At 42.4% G+C, this 17,292-nt stretch overlaps 2 protein-coding genes and 1 long non-coding RNA gene across 4 annotated transcripts; 1 reads left to right on the top strand and 2 right to left on the bottom strand.

The window, feature by feature from the left end:
- Positions 1–2,678: 2,678 nt before the first annotated feature.
- On the bottom strand, positions 2,679–5,460 carry LOC106024525 (tubulin beta-4B chain). The gene is made up of 4 exons (XM_013135887.4): positions 5,313–5,460; positions 4,583–4,691; positions 4,075–4,185; positions 2,679–3,970 (listed from the first exon to the last, which is right to left on the bottom strand). The coding sequence occupies exons 1-4, from the start codon at positions 5,367–5,369 to the stop codon at positions 2,913–2,915; spliced, it is 1,335 nt and encodes a 444-aa protein (XP_012991341.3). The 5' UTR covers positions 5,370–5,460; the 3' UTR covers positions 2,679–2,912.
- A 1,285-nt stretch (positions 5,461–6,745) lies between these two features.
- On the bottom strand, positions 6,746–10,360 carry LOC105013098 (tubulin beta-4B chain). The gene is made up of 4 exons (XM_029123277.2): positions 10,189–10,360; positions 9,416–9,524; positions 8,464–8,574; positions 6,746–8,358 (listed from the first exon to the last, which is right to left on the bottom strand). Exons 1-4 carry the CDS (start codon positions 10,243–10,245, stop codon positions 7,301–7,303), a joined length of 1,335 nt encoding a protein of 444 aa, XP_028979110.1. The 5' UTR covers positions 10,246–10,360; the 3' UTR covers positions 6,746–7,300.
- A 99-nt stretch (positions 10,361–10,459) lies between these two features.
- LOC105013093 lies at positions 10,460–16,933 on the top strand. Of its 2 annotated transcripts, none has more exons than XR_004576416.1 (4): positions 10,460–10,705; positions 14,214–14,594; positions 15,847–15,942; positions 16,020–16,632. It is a non-coding gene; the product is annotated as an uncharacterized LOC105013093 (long non-coding RNA). The 2 variants fall into 2 exon arrangements; XR_828218.5 differs by lacking the exon at positions 10,460–10,705 and adding an exon at positions 16,849–16,933 and having other exon boundaries at positions 13,958–14,594; positions 16,020–16,248.
- Positions 16,934–17,292: the final 359 nt, after the last annotated feature.

Below are 17,292 nucleotides of genomic sequence, written 5' to 3'. Positions count from 1 at the left end.
TCAAATTCATACTGGAAGAGGAACAAGGCAATACCCCTGCACTGGGTTGAAGAAAAGTATTCACTCTCTGCTGATAGTCATCAATGGAAATACAGGGGCTTGACAAAATTACAGAAACACTTATAAATATAATGATATCAAGGATCTAATAAGGAGTTGGGCCAACCCTTGTATTCAGAACAGATCCCACCCTTGAAATGCTGTCTTAAAAGTCCTGAACAACTCACATATATTGCACCATTCTTAAACAAGAAATGCCTCCAGTTCTTTGAGTAATGAAGAAGATGGAAATGTACTTTGTTCTCTGCGTTTCAGAATGTTGCTATTTTTGTGACATGCACCTGCAATTTAGGCACCGACTATTTGGCCTCTTTGGAACTCTCTTTGCCTCATGTTGCTTTGAATACTCAAATATCAAAGTGCTAATTGTCAGACCTCTTTTATAGCTGACTCTTAGGTACTGAACATTTTTCTGCATTTTGATCAACACCTGTATCTTTTTCACTTTGAGTATTTAAGTCCTCTGTACTAAATACAGTCTAACTGCTGTAATCTCAAGTATACTCAAGCTGGTTTTACCTGTGCTTGCTTGACACATGAAAGAATAATATCTGAATGGAATGTAACTGCTTGTATAAACTCATAAACGTATAGATTTAATGAATGTATAGCAAGCAAAAGGCTTTGTTTATGAGGCTATTAATTACCACTATTGTCAGAAAAGCATTTCATTGAATTTTACACAGATCACTTACAAAACATTTCTTGCTACTGAATATGTCCTACACTGTGCAACCAGCTTTATAGTTAATTACTCTGGAACTGAATATTACTTCTACCTTAAAACATTGGTGTATTTACTTTTAGCTGATACTGTGTGCAGAACAAATTATTATATAATAATTACTCTTATTTAAGCACAGACTTCCTGATTGTTTACACTAGAATAATTGTACAGTAGCATCTCAATTATTACATGAATTTAATTATTACATTTTATATTTTCTTTTTACTTAGATCATTATGAGTGAGTTCTATGTGTGTTCTTACCAGTACAATGTTTGTATGTTACGAAGCCTGTGATGGTATTCAATTCCCATCATGTGGAGGTGTTTTATAATGTGATGACATATTTATCGATTGTGCTTTTTAAATAAATACTAATGGATTTTTTTTTTACTTTACTTTATGTCTCAAATATGAATAGTTACCAGAGGAAATATTAAATCCAGGAGTATACACACAGTATTAAAAATCCCTTAAATGGAAAGAGGGAGGTTTGTTGGTAAAAAAGGCAATATTACTTTGTTTTCTGTAACTTACTTATTGTCGATTTCGGCATGATATAAATGTTGCTGTAATGCTTAGATGACATTTTCATGCCATAAGTTGTCATGCACCTTTTTTTTTGAGGTCCTGATAAACAACATTTGCCTGGGGGAACCGATCACTACATTTCAAAGTAATTATGCTCATACATCTTGGTAGCATTGTTTATGTTCCTGGAAAAATCGCTTTTAAAGTTACATGCAACAGTAGAACTCAAAACGAACATAATAAATGCTTTCTTCCAATAAGAAAAGCTAACAAGCTAATTAATAATCAACACCAAACTGTGTAGTCAGGGCCATTACCAGGAATTCTGGGCCACCTCCCTCACAGATGAAATTGACATTACAATCAGTGGGCCCTCCCAAGCCATGGGCCCTGTGAATCATATCCACCTTTCCTTGCTATAGCAATGGCTCTGTATGTAGTAAGGTGTTCTCATCAAGCCCAGAACCACCACACCTGTTAGAGCTAGCCAATATTAACCAGTAGCTAGCTAGAAATGTTTCAAGCCAAAGATGCTGTAACTTGATGTTAAATAGTGTGCTGTGCGGGCAGATCATGCATCACGGTTAAAGACTTACTGTATGTGGTTCTTCAAGATGCATTCTGGGATTTGTGGCCTCGGTTTGTAAAAGTGGTCCTCTCGGACCAAAACAACACCCCAAAAATGGTGTACTATGTAATGCATATACTGATATGTTCCCAATGTTATAACTTTACTTACTGGCTTACTGATGTGATTCTACATATATAAAACATTACACATCCAACCAAAAGTTTTGTTTTTGGAAGTTACCCCGCTGGTTTTCATTTTAGGTGACACAAGGTTAATGTAATTAACTACCAGGTAGAATAGCCAACCAGCAGTATTCACAGTCCCCAGGGCTGGAGTTAAGAACCACTGCTTTAATTGTGCTTTCTGCCATCTATACGAAGATGAGACAGTTGAATATCATTTCAGTTAACTATTAAGAGAATTCAGCTATTTTGTTTCCATATTTTCACTCTTTCTGGGCTCATATTTGATTGCACAAATGACTGATATTTGATTTTCTTACAGAGAAAATGGAGTGTCCATTTTATTTGACTCATCACTTGGGTGCACATTTCCAATTTCATACTTTAGTTTTATTTACTTAATTCATAATCCTATGTGTAGCCCATGTGCATGCAGTAAATAAATTGCAGTGCCAGCCTTCTACCTCACAACCCATCCCATATTAGTATCTTAGGTTTGTTATCTGACCCCTATTCATTTATCGGAAGTTATATTGTAATACCTATTTATCAGACCACATTAATAATGTATAATATGGATAAAACTAAACAGTAGAAGCACAGAGGAATTAGATTGAAACTTTATTCCTTTTCCGATTTGGTTCAATTAAAATCCTTTCCTTTTAATGCCACATAGCAGTGATGACATGACCATTATTAAAATGCATGAAAATTAATCAGGAGATTCACAACATACAAAAACACAATCATTTCAACTCTGAAGTACTCTCTTTTAACAGGACGAGGAGATAATGTTTTAGGGGGGAGTGAAAGACTGTTGGGCAGCGGAGTGACTGGATGGTTTAGGCAGCTTCCTCTTCTCCCTCCTCTTCAAACTCGCCCTCTTCAGCCGTGGCATCCTGGTATTGTTGGTACTCAGATACCAGGTCGTTCATGTTGCTCTCCGCCTCGGTGAACTCCATCTCATCCATACCCTCTCCGGTGTACCAGTGGAGGAAGGCCTTACGGCGAAACATGGCGGTGAACTGCTCAGAGATGCGCTTGAACAGCTCCTGGATAGCTGTGCTGTTGCCGATGAAGGTGGCAGCCATCTTGAGGCCGCGGGGTGGGATGTCGCAGACTGCTGTCTTCACGTTGTTTGGGATCCATTCAACGAAGTAGCTGCTGTTCTTGTTCTGGACATTGAGCATCTGCTCGTCCACCTCCTTCATGGACATGCGACCACGGAAGACGGCGGCAACGGTGAGGTACCGCCCGTGGCGAGGGTCGCAGGCTGCCATCATGTTCTTGGAGTCGAACATCTGCTGGGTGAGCTCGGGCACGGACAGGGCACGGTACTGTTGGCTTCCCCTGCTGGTGAGGGGGGCAAAGCCGGGCATGAAGAAGTGCAGGCGGGGGAAGGGCACCATGTTGACGGCCAGTTTGCGGAGGTCAGCGTTGAGCTGGCCGGGGAAACGAAGGCAGGTGGTGACCCCGCTCATGGTGGCCGACACCAGGTGGTTGAGGTCTCCGTAGGTGGGCGTGGTCAGTTTGAGCGTGCGGAAGCAGATGTCATAGAGGGCCTCATTGTCGATACAGAAGGTCTCATCTGTGTTTTCTACCAGCTGGTGGACGGAGAGGGTGGCGTTGTAAGGCTCTACCACCGTGTCGGACACTTTAGGAGAGGGAACCACACTGAAGGTGTTCATGATGCGGTCGGGGTACTCCTCTCTTATCTTACTGATCAGAAGAGTGCCCATGCCAGAGCCCGTTCCCCCACCCAGGGAGTGAGTGAGCTGGAAGCCCTGCAGGCAGTCACAGCTCTCAGCCTCCTTCCTCACAACATCCATGACTGAGTCTACCAGCTCGGCCCCCTCAGTGTAGTGGCCCTTGGCCCAGTTGTTTCCAGCTCCACTCTGGCCTGCAGACAGGAATGTCATAAACAATTACTTCACTGGACAAAATTATAGTAGTAGCCTAGCAGCAAATATCTTATGTCCTCTGACTACGAAACTAACCACTCACCAAAGACAAAGTTGTCTGGCCTGAAGATCTGTCCGAAGGGGCCTGACCTGACAGAGTCCATTGTGCCCGGCTCCAGATCCACCAGAATGGCACGAGGGACATATTTCCCACCTGCATGTAAAGAGAAATACTGGGCATACTAAAAGTATAGTTGCCGTGGATGTGTTATGTGTTCTGTATTGTAGTATGTAATCAGTTATAAAAAAAAACAGAAATTAATGGAGCATGATTCTTTAAAAATATGTTTTTTGGGCATGTTATGCTTCATTGGACAGAAAAGTAGTGGAAGATAGAACAGTTTATTCTGGAAAATCTGTGGACCAGAATCAAACCCACGCTAAAGCAATGAATGTACCCCTATGGTAGTGGCTTAGACCAGTGAATCAACCTAGGCATGTTTTAATAATGATAGACTTTTGCTTATGTGATTAATTAATATGCTTATATACGCTATATAATGTTCTATATAATGTTCTATATAATGTTCTATATAATGTTTATACTGTACCTGAGGCCTCATTATAATATACATTGATCCTGTCTAGCTGCAGGTCACTGTCTCCATGGTAGGTGCCAGTTGGATCGATGCCATGTTCATCACTGATCACCTCCCAGAACTGGTAGTGACAAAATGAGGGACAGAGGGAGAGACAACAATGGGAGGCAGGAGCAATAAACAGAAGGATGTTTTTAGATATTAAAATTAGACCATAAAATACACATTAATTGTTGCATGGGCATTTACCTTTTCATTAGCAACACATATCATGACTTACATCTGCCTTTAACACAATTATCTAGGCTTAATGAAGCATTACAATGGCATTTGATTCGACATAATCAACAAGTTAGATATGTCAACAGGGAGTAATGACCCCATATAACCGTAAGGAATGACTCCGTGTCTGGACCAATAAATACATAACTTGAAATTAGACCATTTCGTATGAATGGATTTAAAGAGATCTATCAAATAATTGTTAGACATTTTCACGTATATGTTGTTGTTCAAGTGCACAAAAAGATCATGCTCTTATCTGAGCATGTGGTATTATGTAGCTATATTGTAGCTGCACATCTCCACCGTTATTCTAGAAACATCAAAAAAATGGTTTAGGCTAATAGCGGTATTTCTTCATTTTTCTACAAAGGATGAAATGTTAAGCTTGCATGAAACAATTTGCATAAAGTATTTTATTTTCTTGGTTAATAGTCTACAAAGGAGAGAAACTTGATACCTTGGCTCCGATCTGATTACCGCACTGGCCAGCTTGCACATGCACTATTTCGCGCATTTTGGATAGATGTACGGGCGTTGCCGGTGAGGAATTAAACGGTAACTTGGAACTAGACCCGTGTCGAGATTCACCAAGCAGGACCGCTCCCACTCTCCCCCGCGCTCGCTCCCAGCAGACTGTCTGGTGGACACGCCTCTCCTTCTGCTGAACGACTGGACCGCATCCGTGGTGCAACTTGACGTCATGTCCATGGCAACCACAGACCGGAGAAGAGGTTGAAGGATACATTCTAGGATCATCGAAAGAGCGGATAGGATGCTGTGATTTGGAACTCTATCCTTAATGAGGACTAGAGATGTGCAGTTACCTGAAAATTACCAGAGTGGTCAAGTTAAATAGTAGCCTGCATACATCTTTCCTACACTGGCTAAAAATAGAATCTTGTGACCTAAAGGTGTAATTGTAATCAACCCACTAATGAATGTGGCTTGAATTCACCCATTCTCCACTATCCTAAAGTAGAATCTTGTGAGCTAAAGGTGTAATAGTAATCAGTGTTTAATGGAATTTCCCCAAGACCAGACCACAGTCATGAGTGGTGAAACACAAGTTAAACATCACAATCAAAGCAGTGATATATTAACATCAAGATAAAAACACACATTTAAAATGTCATACTGTAGATCACTGGTTCTCTAACTAAGGTACATGTACTACTGGTGGTACGCCGTGCTCCATTTAGTGGGTATATATTCAGTGAAATATTTCCTGAGGTGGTATGTGGTATAAAACATTTGAGAACCGCTGCATGTATGTGGATGGAACCAACAGGGTTCAAAAGAAACCCCCTGCCAGAGTGGTCAAGAGTTGGCCATGTTGTGAATCCTCCCCACTCCAGTTTTGTCCCAGATGTTCTAGAAATATAAAAATGTATCAATCTATCTTATTTACATTACACCTCTGTCACTTAATAGTGTTTTGATTTGCCTGATGCAAGCTGGAACAGCCCTTATAAACAGGAGCATATCTATCATTTTTGTGGACAAGGCAGCTTGATTTGCAAATACACCCCCTGGACAGGATGCTAGGATATTGCAGGGCTTTACCCTTAATCTCATTCATTTGGGGTACCAAGCGGTGACGCATTAGGTCCCTTTTTTTGTCCTCGGTATGACTCGGCCAGGCCAGTCTCAAAATCCTAATCTGCCAACCTCAGGGCGGTCACTCGCCGCGGAGTTGATCCATTTCAGAGTGGGTGTTGGTTATCTCAGTCCACACACTTGTATTGTTATGTTGTTATTGAAAACATTCAACAGGTTGTAGGCTGAACCAGTTTTTAATTCTTCCACATGGAGACCATTAAAAAAAAGAACTAGAATTGCTCACCGGTTGAGGAAGCAGCAAAAGGAAAGAAAAACACTGTAGTACGTCGATTCGCTGACTTGGTAAAGTTGATTTTATAGTGTTCACTGCCATTTCACCACAGAAATAAAGCTGAGAAATGCACAATACCGTGTAGTGTGATTTAGGCATTAGAATGGGCTAGTGTTTAAACTACTGGTTGTACATGTAGTGTTGATGGATGTAAGTGCATTTACAGAGAAAAACGTATTGAAATATTTCACATTGTCTTAGTTATTAAAAGGGTTATTTTAGTAACTCAACACACCTGGCATGGAACATAATGTTAATTTATTAACATAATTATACCTAATAGTTACAGACTGCTGTTTTCATAAGAAACGTCATGTTAGAATACCCTCTGACTTCTAAGATGAACTTGATGCAGCACTAAAGACCTTACAGGATACACTGGACTTCCTCATTAGGCTGAAGGGGACGTCTGAAGAGATGCTGAGCACATTACAATAATTTTCCTAGATCTGAGTTTCCTTCTCATTAAAATGAACTCAAATCCATCAAGTTGTGCTTTGGGGACAGGACGGCGGGGAGTGAAAGACTGTTGGGCAGCGGAGTGACTGGATGGTTTAGGCAGCTTCCTCTTCTCCCTCCTCTTCAAACTCGCCCTCTTCAGCCGTGGCATCCTGGTATTGTTGGTACTCAGATACCAGGTCGTTCATGTTGCTCTCCGCCTCGGTGAACTCCATCTCATCCATACCCTCTCCGGTGTACCAGTGGAGGAAGGCCTTACGGCGAAACATGGCGGTGAACTGCTCAGAGATGCGCTTGAACAGCTCCTGGATAGCTGTGCTGTTGCCGATGAAGGTGGCGGACATCTTGAGGCCGCGGGGTGGGATGTCGCAGACTGCTGTCTTCACGTTGTTTGGGATCCATTCAACGAAGTAGCTGCTGTTCTTGTTCTGGACATTGAGCATCTGCTCGTCCACCTCCTTCATGGACATGCGACCACGGAAGATGGCGGCAACGGTGAGGTACCGCCCGTGACGAGGGTCGCAGGCTGCCATCATGTTCTTGGAGTCGAACATCTGCTGGGTGAGCTCGGGCACGGACAGGGCACGGTACTGTTGGCTTCCCCTGCTGGTGAGGGGGGCAAAGCCAGGCATGAAGAAGTGCAGACGGGGGAAGGGCACCATGTTGACAGCCAGTTTGCGGAGGTCGGCGTTGAGCTGGCCGGGGAAACGAAGGCAGGTGGTGACCCCGCTCATGGTGGCCGACACCAGGTGGTTGAGGTCTCCGTAGGTGGGCGTGGTCAGTTTGAGCGTGCGGAAGCAGATGTCATAGAGGGCCTCATTGTCGATACAGAAGGTCTCGTCTGTGTTTTCTACCAGCTGGTGGACAGAGAGGGTGGCGTTGTAAGGCTCTACCACCGTGTCGGACACTTTAGGAGAGGGAACCACACTGAAGGTGTTCATGATGCGGTCGGGGTACTCCTCTCTTATCTTACTGATCAGAAGAGTGCCCATGCCAGAGCCCGTTCCCCCACCCAGGGAGTGAGTGAGCTGGAAGCCCTGCAGGCAGTCACAGCTCTCAGCCTCCTTCCTCACAACATCCATGACTGAGTCTACCAGCTCGGCCCCCTCAGTGTAGTGGCCCTTGGCCCAGTTGTTTCCAGCTCCACTCTGGCCTGCAGACAGGAATGTCATAAATAATTACTTCACTGGACAAATATTATAGTATTTGCCTAGCACCAAATATTTCATGTCCTGTGACTACGAAACTAACCACTCACCAAAGACAAAGTTGTCTGGCCTGAAGATCTGTCCGAACGGGCCTGACCTGACAGAGTCCATGGTGCCTGGCTCCAGATCCACCAGAATGGCACGAGGGACATATTTCCCACCTAAAAAGATTGGAATTGTTGGGCATACTAAGGAGGTGACCGAAAACACTTGCAATTGATACCTGGAGAAAACTTTAGGAGGTTCATCCTTTCTTTAAAATATCAGTAGGGGTGGGGATTAGTATTTTTACAAGGTGCCTATTATATATTGTTGTATGCCCAATGCTAACACTCATCCCTGAATCCCTGATGCATGCAATACAAAGAGTGCTTCTACATTGCTATTTTAATGGCCTATATAGGCTTTTCTAGGACTCTACAGGAACAATAGTAAACTTCAATAGCTTATTACTGCTATAATTGACTTAAATCTATTGATCATTTGTTGACTTCACAATAAGAAAGATAAGTAATTTATTGCCAAAAGATTCATGAAAAGGCAGCCAGGGGACTATCAATCAGAGATGGCTACATAATTCAGTTAAGGACTATGCTATCATGGCACAGTAGCCCTACCTGTTTGACAGATGAAAATAAAGTCTACTATAGAAAACCGTCATCATGCACTATATCTGTCAGAAAATGTAAATATATGTAAATATGTATATATATTTTGGGTATAGGCAAAGGATTTTTTTTCATTAAGTGAAAATATATTTTGCAGAAGGGAGTGCCATCCATTTCATTTTTGAGCGATCCGACATTCCCTGGTTACATACACCCCTATAACTACTGGCGCTGTACGTGTTTGATGTATTTGGTATTTATTTGTATGTACATGGGTAACCTGTCATTTAATTCTTCCTAATTAAAGCAGCAGTTAATAGGGCATGTTTAAATAATGGGAGACATACGCCCATGTCGTCAATCTATTCAATGCTATATAATGTAAATACTGTACCGGAGGCTTCATTATAATATACATTGATCCTGTCTAGCTGCAGGTCGCTGTCTCCATGGTAGGTGCCAGTTGGGTCGATGCCATGTTCATCACTGATCACCTCCCAGAACTGAGACAAAGAGAGAGAGAATGAGACAGACACGAACGGGAGAAAGGGGGAGGGGGAGAGGGGGAGGGTACATGGGTTGGATGCAAGTCCATAGCAATATACTAGACTGTCTTAAAAATGCAATTATAACGTAAAATCGAACATAATAGATAGTCCAGCCTTCTCATAAGAAATACATAGAGCATGGCGTATCGGCAGTGGATCCGCCCTATACCTATCAGTTATCTATAATGTTCAAATCAAGCAATAAAATGCCATTTAGAAAGAAATAATAATCACGGCAAATATGACCTGTCAAAACAGGGAAGTGGGGTATTAATTCCAGGCTAACGTTATCTCGCTCTTCCACGCCCATTTTACAAGGACCCCAATTCACCATTGAAAATGAATCAGCGCAAACAATGAACAACCTCGCGACATTTAATATATCACGCAACAAGGATTTAAACTTCGTACATTTTGCGCAAAGAATGATCATACATTTACTGTGCATGTTGCAGGCAATTTATAGCTTATAATCAAGGATATCCAAAGAGGATTAACAGCGGCCTTTCCTCGTTTTGCTACGCACTACGCAGATAAACCGAAAGGCTTATCTATGTCGCATGTATGCAATCGCTCAAATTAAACAACGTGGTTTCTTGATAAAAGAGAAAAGTCATACCTTCGCTCCGATCTGGTTTCCGCATTGTCCGGCTTGCAGATGCACTATTTCGCGCATTTTGGATGGATTGTTGGGCGTTGGCTGTAAGGATTCAACGGTGGAACGATCCGGCTACGAGGACGCTTCTATACTCTTCTTCACCAGCTGACTGTCTGACGGAACCGCCTTACCTCCGACTACAGGGCCGAATCGGTGGTGCAACCTGACGTCATCCCCATGGTAACCAAAGACCGGAGGAGAGGAGGATCTTCGGCTCGTGGAGAGAGCGGATAGGATGCTGTGATTTGGGATTCATCGATGAGGGTTCAACAAATGTGCAGCTACTCGACCCTACTGGTGGTGTGGTGATATAGCTGCCATGAATCAATCCACACTACAACAAAAAAGGACTAGTCATCAACCCATTAATGAATGTTCAAGACCTTTTTCTAAAGTAGCCACAGTGATTCAGCACACCCTATGAACCAGAGATTGGGGAAAAATGAAATTCTGACACCAAGCAAAACAATACCATGCTGTAAGTGGAGGCGAATAATATAGGGTACTGTACATTACATTTTCTGGTATCAACGGTGGATGACAAAAAAAACCTTTTGGATATGATATGAAAGTAACCATCCTTCACTGAGAGAGGGAATAAGGTGTCAATCTATAGGAAAGACACATTGTGTAATCGTCTCAATCATAAACAGTAACAACATATACGATCCCACATGATAAGGCCCAGCAGGTGGAAACCATTCGGGAGCCTCCTCCTGTGCTCCTCCTGTCCTCCTCCTCCTGTGCTATAACTACCCAGCAAACACCTACACTCACACTGTATGGGGCCCAAAAAGAGATGTGCCTGAAAATAACTGCTTTGCCCCCCTCCCATACTGGCCTGTGTCATGCAGAGCTCCGTTTAAGTGTTGACTGGCGCATCATTACTCCATTCCCAGCCACTGAACTCTGTAACTCCAAAATTATTCTTGACCTATGTGGCTTCTCTCATGAATCTCCATGTTTGAGCACTTAGTATTGAGGGACAGGCAAACACTTGGAAATAATTTGGTGCTTTTTTTAATCTATGGATTTGTGTTATTTTATCTCAACCTTCTGGAGAATTCTCTTAATTTTCCTTCAGATTCACAGCCTGAGTGGGAGCGTCGGGAGCACAGGGGTTGAATACGAAGCCACTCCAGGGCTGTCGTGCTGACAGTAATCACCCCAGTCTGAGGTCCTGTGCGCTCTGAATAATCTTTTTTTCAATGACCTCTATATTTTGCTTCGTTCATTCCATCCCTTAATCCTAACCAGTCCGTTAGCTCCTGCCCTGCAGAAACATCCCCATAGAATGATTGTCCCAGCAACATGCTTTGTTGTAAGGATGATAATAGCCACGTGATGAGTGGTACCTTGTTTTCGCCAGACGTAGCACTTTGCAATCAGCCCTATTAGTTGAATTCTGGTTTCATCACACTAGAGAATCTTTTTCCTCATGCTCTTAGAATCCTTCAGGCAACATGTCATATGCCTTTCACCTAAGAAGTGGCTTCTGTCCAGCCACTCTGCCATAAAGTCTTGATTAATGGAGTACTGCAGAGATGGTTGTCCTTCTGGCAAGTTTTCCAATGATGGTGCCCGCTGTGATCCTGGAACTTTCATTACTTTATCAAAAAAGTCCAGTCTACGGAGAGTTCCTCTGACTTTATGGCTTTATTTTCACTCTGAAATTAACTGTGAAGTTTGGGACCTTATATACACACCTGTGCGCCTTTCTAAATGTCCAATCAGTTAAATTTGCTACAGGAAGACTCCAATCCAGTTCTAGAGACATCTCATGGATGGTCAAAGGACACAGGATGCATCTAAGCTCAACCTGGATGGTCATGGCAAAGGGTCTGAATTGTCATTATGGGGCAGTGTGTAGATTAATGGCACATAAATAATAAATATTTAATCAATTACAGTTACTAACTGTTGTGTCTTTATCACAACAAAATGTGGAGAAAGTGAAGGGGTCTGAATACTTTCCGAAGGCACTCTTTACACTGTATACACTCACCTAAAGGATTATTAGGAACACCATACTAATACTGTGTTCGACCCCCTTTCGCCTTCAGAACTGCCTTAATTCTACTTGGCATTGATTCAACAAGGTGCTGAAAGCATTCTTTATAAATGTTGGCCCATATTGATAGGATAGCATCTTGCAGTTGATGGAGATTTGTGGGATGCACATCCAGGGCACAAAGCTCTCGTTCCACCACATCCCAAAGATGCTCTATTGGGTTGAGATCTGGTGACTGTGGGGGCCATTTCAGTACAGTGAACTCATTGTCATGTTCAAGAAACCAATTTGAAATGATTCGAGCTATGTGACATGGTGCATTATCCTGCTGGAAGTAGCCATCAGAGGATGGGTACATGGTGGTCATAAAGGGATGGACATGGTCAGAAACAATGCTCAGGTAGGCCGTGGCATTTAAACGATGCCCAATTGGCACTAAGGGGCCAAAAGTGTGCCAAGAAAACATCCCCACACCAATACACCACCAGCCTGCACAGTGGTAACAAGGCATGATGGATCCATGTTCTCATTCTGTTTACGCCAAATTCTGACTCTACCATCTGAATGTCTCAACGGAAATCGAGACTCATCAGACCAGGCAACATTCTTCCAGTCATCAACTGTCCAATTTTGGTGAGCTCGTGCAAATTGTAGCCTTTTTTTCCTATTTGTAGTGGAGATGAGTGGTACCCGGTGGGGTCTTCTGCTGTTGTAGCCCATCCGCCTCAAGGTTGTGCGTGTTGTGGCTTCACAAATGCTTTGCTGCATACCTCGGTTGTAACGAGTGGTTATTTCAGTCAAAGTTGCTCTTCTATCAGCTTGAATCAGTCGGCCCATTCTCCTCTGACCTCTAGCATCAACAAGGCATTTTCGCCCACAGGACTGCCGCATACTGGATGTTTTTCCCTTTTCACACCATTCTTTGTAAACCCTAGAAATGGTTGTGCGTGAAAATCCCAGTAACTGAGCAGATTGTGAAATACTCAGACCGGCCCGTCTGGCACCAACAACCATGCCACGCTCAAAATTGCTTAAATCACCTTTCTTTCCCATTCTGACATTCAGTTTGGAGTTCAGGAGATTGTCTTGACCTGGACCACACCCCTAAATGCATTGAAGCAACTGCCATGTGATTAGTTGATTAGATAATTGCATTAATGAGAAATTGAACAGGTGTTCCTAATAATCCTTTAGGTGAGTTTCCTCTGAATCTCCTCTGTATGAGACAGATGTCATACGGCAGAGGGCGCATTACTCCACTGCTTTAGCCTGTACTCTAACAACCATGTCTATTGGTCTGGAACATTCCTCTGAGAATGTCTAGACCCAGACCCTCACTCTTACAAGGAATTTCTGCAATAAGGCATGACCATAAGTGTGAACTGAACATTACAAAATTGGAAGGGATGATATATTTATATATATTTGAATTCTAATTACCCATTAGTTATGAAAAACCTATTAATATCATCACTACTAATACCACTAGTATTACTATTTCACAACAGTCAACATGCAAGCTCACACATTCTTTCCAAAATGTGCTGTCAAAATGGTCATTACACAGATTAAAAAAATATCTTAGATAGCTGACACTTAGTTTTGGGGAGTTTGGCATTATCTGTAGCTACTTTATTAGCTTTTTTTGCACTTGGTCTAAACTGGCCTGCTGCCACACGCAACCAATAGAAATTGACTTCCTGTTGCTTACAGTGCTATTGTCTTACTTGCAGTGCGTTGTCAGAGTCACACAACTCAACAGACAGGAAAACACATGAAAGACAAGGGATTAGAGAAAGACCAAAAAAATTGCAGACACAAAGTACTGGAAGGAGATCTTTAATTGGAATACTGTTGGTTGCATGGTTCTAAATGTAAATGTGGAATCACTGAATTCGGAGGATAACGTCTTCATTGAGTTGCTGTATACCTGGTCTGCTGAAGACAGACATGTCATCCACTGTGTCTCTTCCAGATGAGGATCTCTACTGTCCTGTGTGCTGTGACATCTTCAGGGACCCTGTCCTACTAGAATGTAGCCACAGCTTTTGTAAGAACTGCCTTCAGCGCTACTGGGACACATCAGCCTGCAGAGAGTGCCCTGTATGCAGGAGAAGAGCCTCAGAGCGCACCCCTCCCCCCAACCGGGGCCCTGAAGAACCTCTGTCAGGCTTTTCCACAGGGCACTGGTCAGAGCTCAATTAAGGAAAAGAAGCTGCTCTGTAACCTGCATAGAGAGAGACTCAAAGTCTTCTGCCTGGCAGACAACCAGCTCATTTGTGTGATGTGCAAAGCATCGAGAATACACAAGAACCATGACTGCTCACGCGTAGAGGAGGCAGCACATGATTGCAAGGTGAGAAAGACTTATAATACTTCAAATGATAGTATGTACATTCAGTGACACGAGGACTAGGCAATCTATTTTAATTAATACATTGTATTATGTTCCCCTGGTAGTAGAAATATGTTTATCAGGTCTAACCTGATAGTACTGAACAGGAAAACAGCTGAGAAATTCTAAAGTATGAAATGTAGTATACCAGAATACCTGTATTCCTATGGGATAACTGAGCAGCTAATTGTAAATCAATACTTTAAAAGAATAACTGTAACAACACATTGTGCCATAAAATCAACAGGAATGCTTTAGTCACACTTGACACATTCCTATGTTTGCATCCTCATCTTTATTTGCATTACTATCAGGATTGGAATTTCGTCATTTTAGTGGCAAGGCCATTTGGCCTCCGGTGTCACAAAAATGTTTAGGGCACAAAGGCCATTGAGTGAAATAAGAGGATTTGGAGCTTACAAATAAACAAATTGAATTGCTGATAATATATATTTTTTAAACATTTACATGATGAACTTTTTTAATAGCATATTTTGAATAATAACTTATTATAACTGATGTTTTTTTCCCCACATAATAGTTAAATTATCAAGTTTTAGAAATTACATCTACTCCTCCCTCGAATGTTTTTTTTATTTTATTTTTAGAAGTTCTAGTTGAGAGCGTTCACATGACGACAACAAACAGGCTACGGTATTGAGTAACGTTAAGGCTAGCTAGCCAGAAGGATAACATTACCTCAGTTATCCAAAAGTAGGCCGCTAAGTATCCTTTTACATCGCACTCAGCTGCGCTAATGAGTACGACCTAAATAAACAAATGTGCGCGGAGCAAGTATTTTTAGTTTTTTTTCATCATTCACCACAAACGGTGTCACCTCGCGTGATGTCCAAAAAAAAACAAAAAAACGTTACATAACTCCTGAGCTTTCAAAAACAGGTCAGGTGTATTCTCACACACACAGTGGTTTAATTCAGGTATGCACAAAATTAGTCATCTATTGATAACACCCTATTAAGACAATACTGTCTATATCAGGACATCATTTGGGTGTGATTCATCATGCCATGAGAACCTGGCAATTACAAAATAACCCGTGGACTATGCTGCATGGCTTTTGCTTGGTTTTCTAAAGCAAGAGAGCTGGCATAGAACATATTTCTTTGTTAACATACAGTTCATAATGTACACACATGAACCAGATTGCGGTTTTCATAAGAAACCTCATGTTAGAATCCCCTTTGACTTCTAGAATGAACTCCAAGCAACGCTAAAGAACTTACAGGATACACAGGACTCCCTCATTAAGCAGAAGGGGACCTCTGAAAAGATGCTTGAGCACATTAAGGTAATTATCACAGATCTAGTTTCTTTCTCATTAAAATAAACTCAAGATAATCAAATTGTGCACTATATTCTCCTCAGAATCAGTCCCTGGCAACAGAGAAGCAGATATCTGATGAGTTTTTAAAAACTCCACGAGTTCCTGAGTGAAGAAGAGGCAGTGCGGTTAGTTGCTTTGAAGGAGGAAGAGGAGAAGATTGGAAAGATGAAGCGTATGATGGCGAAGGCAGCAGCAGGGGTGCTGTCCCTTATAGAGACAATTACAGTCCTGACACAGATGACTGCTGCTGCAGACATTACAATTCTCCAGGTTTGTGCTAGCACAATTTACACATCACAAACTAAATGAAGCCAAAATAAATCACTTTGGAGCATAACAAAGCGACTCTGCGCTTAGGCTGATCTCTGACCCGCTAGTACCTCCCCTGGTCCAAGGGGAATGACACAACTTCATATTTAAACACATGGGTACTTTACTGCCATACTTATGCACAACTCACAGAGAATATATAAAGGCCCTGACACACAACAGCACTCGGTGTCAGACGTTGCCAGTAACCAATGAGAAAGCCTTCTTTGAAATCGAAGAAGGCTGCCATTTTGCCTGTGGCAACTCATCCAATGGCACCGGCTTAGCACAAGAATCCCCATGTTCTAAAAAGGCTCTCTGTATGACAGGAATGTAGAAAATCACACTGACACAATGCTGATAGTAAGGTAAGCCATTTAGTAGAGCTGAAGTGTGTGGGTGTGGTTTTCTGCGCATGCCCGCACAGTCAGAACAGCTGATTTACAACACTTTCAGATAGTTGTGGGGGACAGGGAGTGGTGTCCATCTTAAAACGTTTGTGAGGTAACAACAGCAGAAACAGGCAGGGGAGTCGGTAACAACGATTTCTTTGTTTTTCAGAACTTCAAAGCCAGTATGGAGAGGCATGTTTAAATCCTCCACCTCCCTTCAACACTTTCTTTCCCATCATTCTTTATGCTTTGAATCCTCAACAATTACAAAGTAATCTTTTGACACGCAGAGCCCAGAGTGGGGTCAGGAGAGGGTTTCTGGGGCACTGATTGATGTGGTAAGGCACCTCTGTAATCTCAACTACAGAGTCTGGGAGAAAATGCTCCTGCACGTTCAATACAGTAACTAGACGTCAACAGTTAATGGAGTTGAGCGGTAACAGATATACCTCCCACACCATTTTAAACTAAGAGATGAAAACAGGAATGAGTGGCCCAGACCCTTTCCTGTTCCTTAACCCCATCGTTTCCCTTCTCTCCAGCACCCGTGACCTTGGGTCCAAATACAGCTCACCCGTGCCTATTCCTGTCACATGACATCGTTCCAGTACAC

The sequence above is a fragment of the Esox lucius genome, chromosome 11 (genome assembly GCF_011004845.1).
Source record: "Esox lucius isolate fEsoLuc1 chromosome 11, fEsoLuc1.pri, whole genome shotgun sequence".
In the NCBI taxonomy this organism is placed as follows: Eukaryota; Metazoa; Chordata; class Actinopteri; order Esociformes; family Esocidae; genus Esox; species Esox lucius.
Note: the sequence above shows the minus strand (reverse complement) of the source record. Positions and strands in the feature narration are given on the sequence as shown.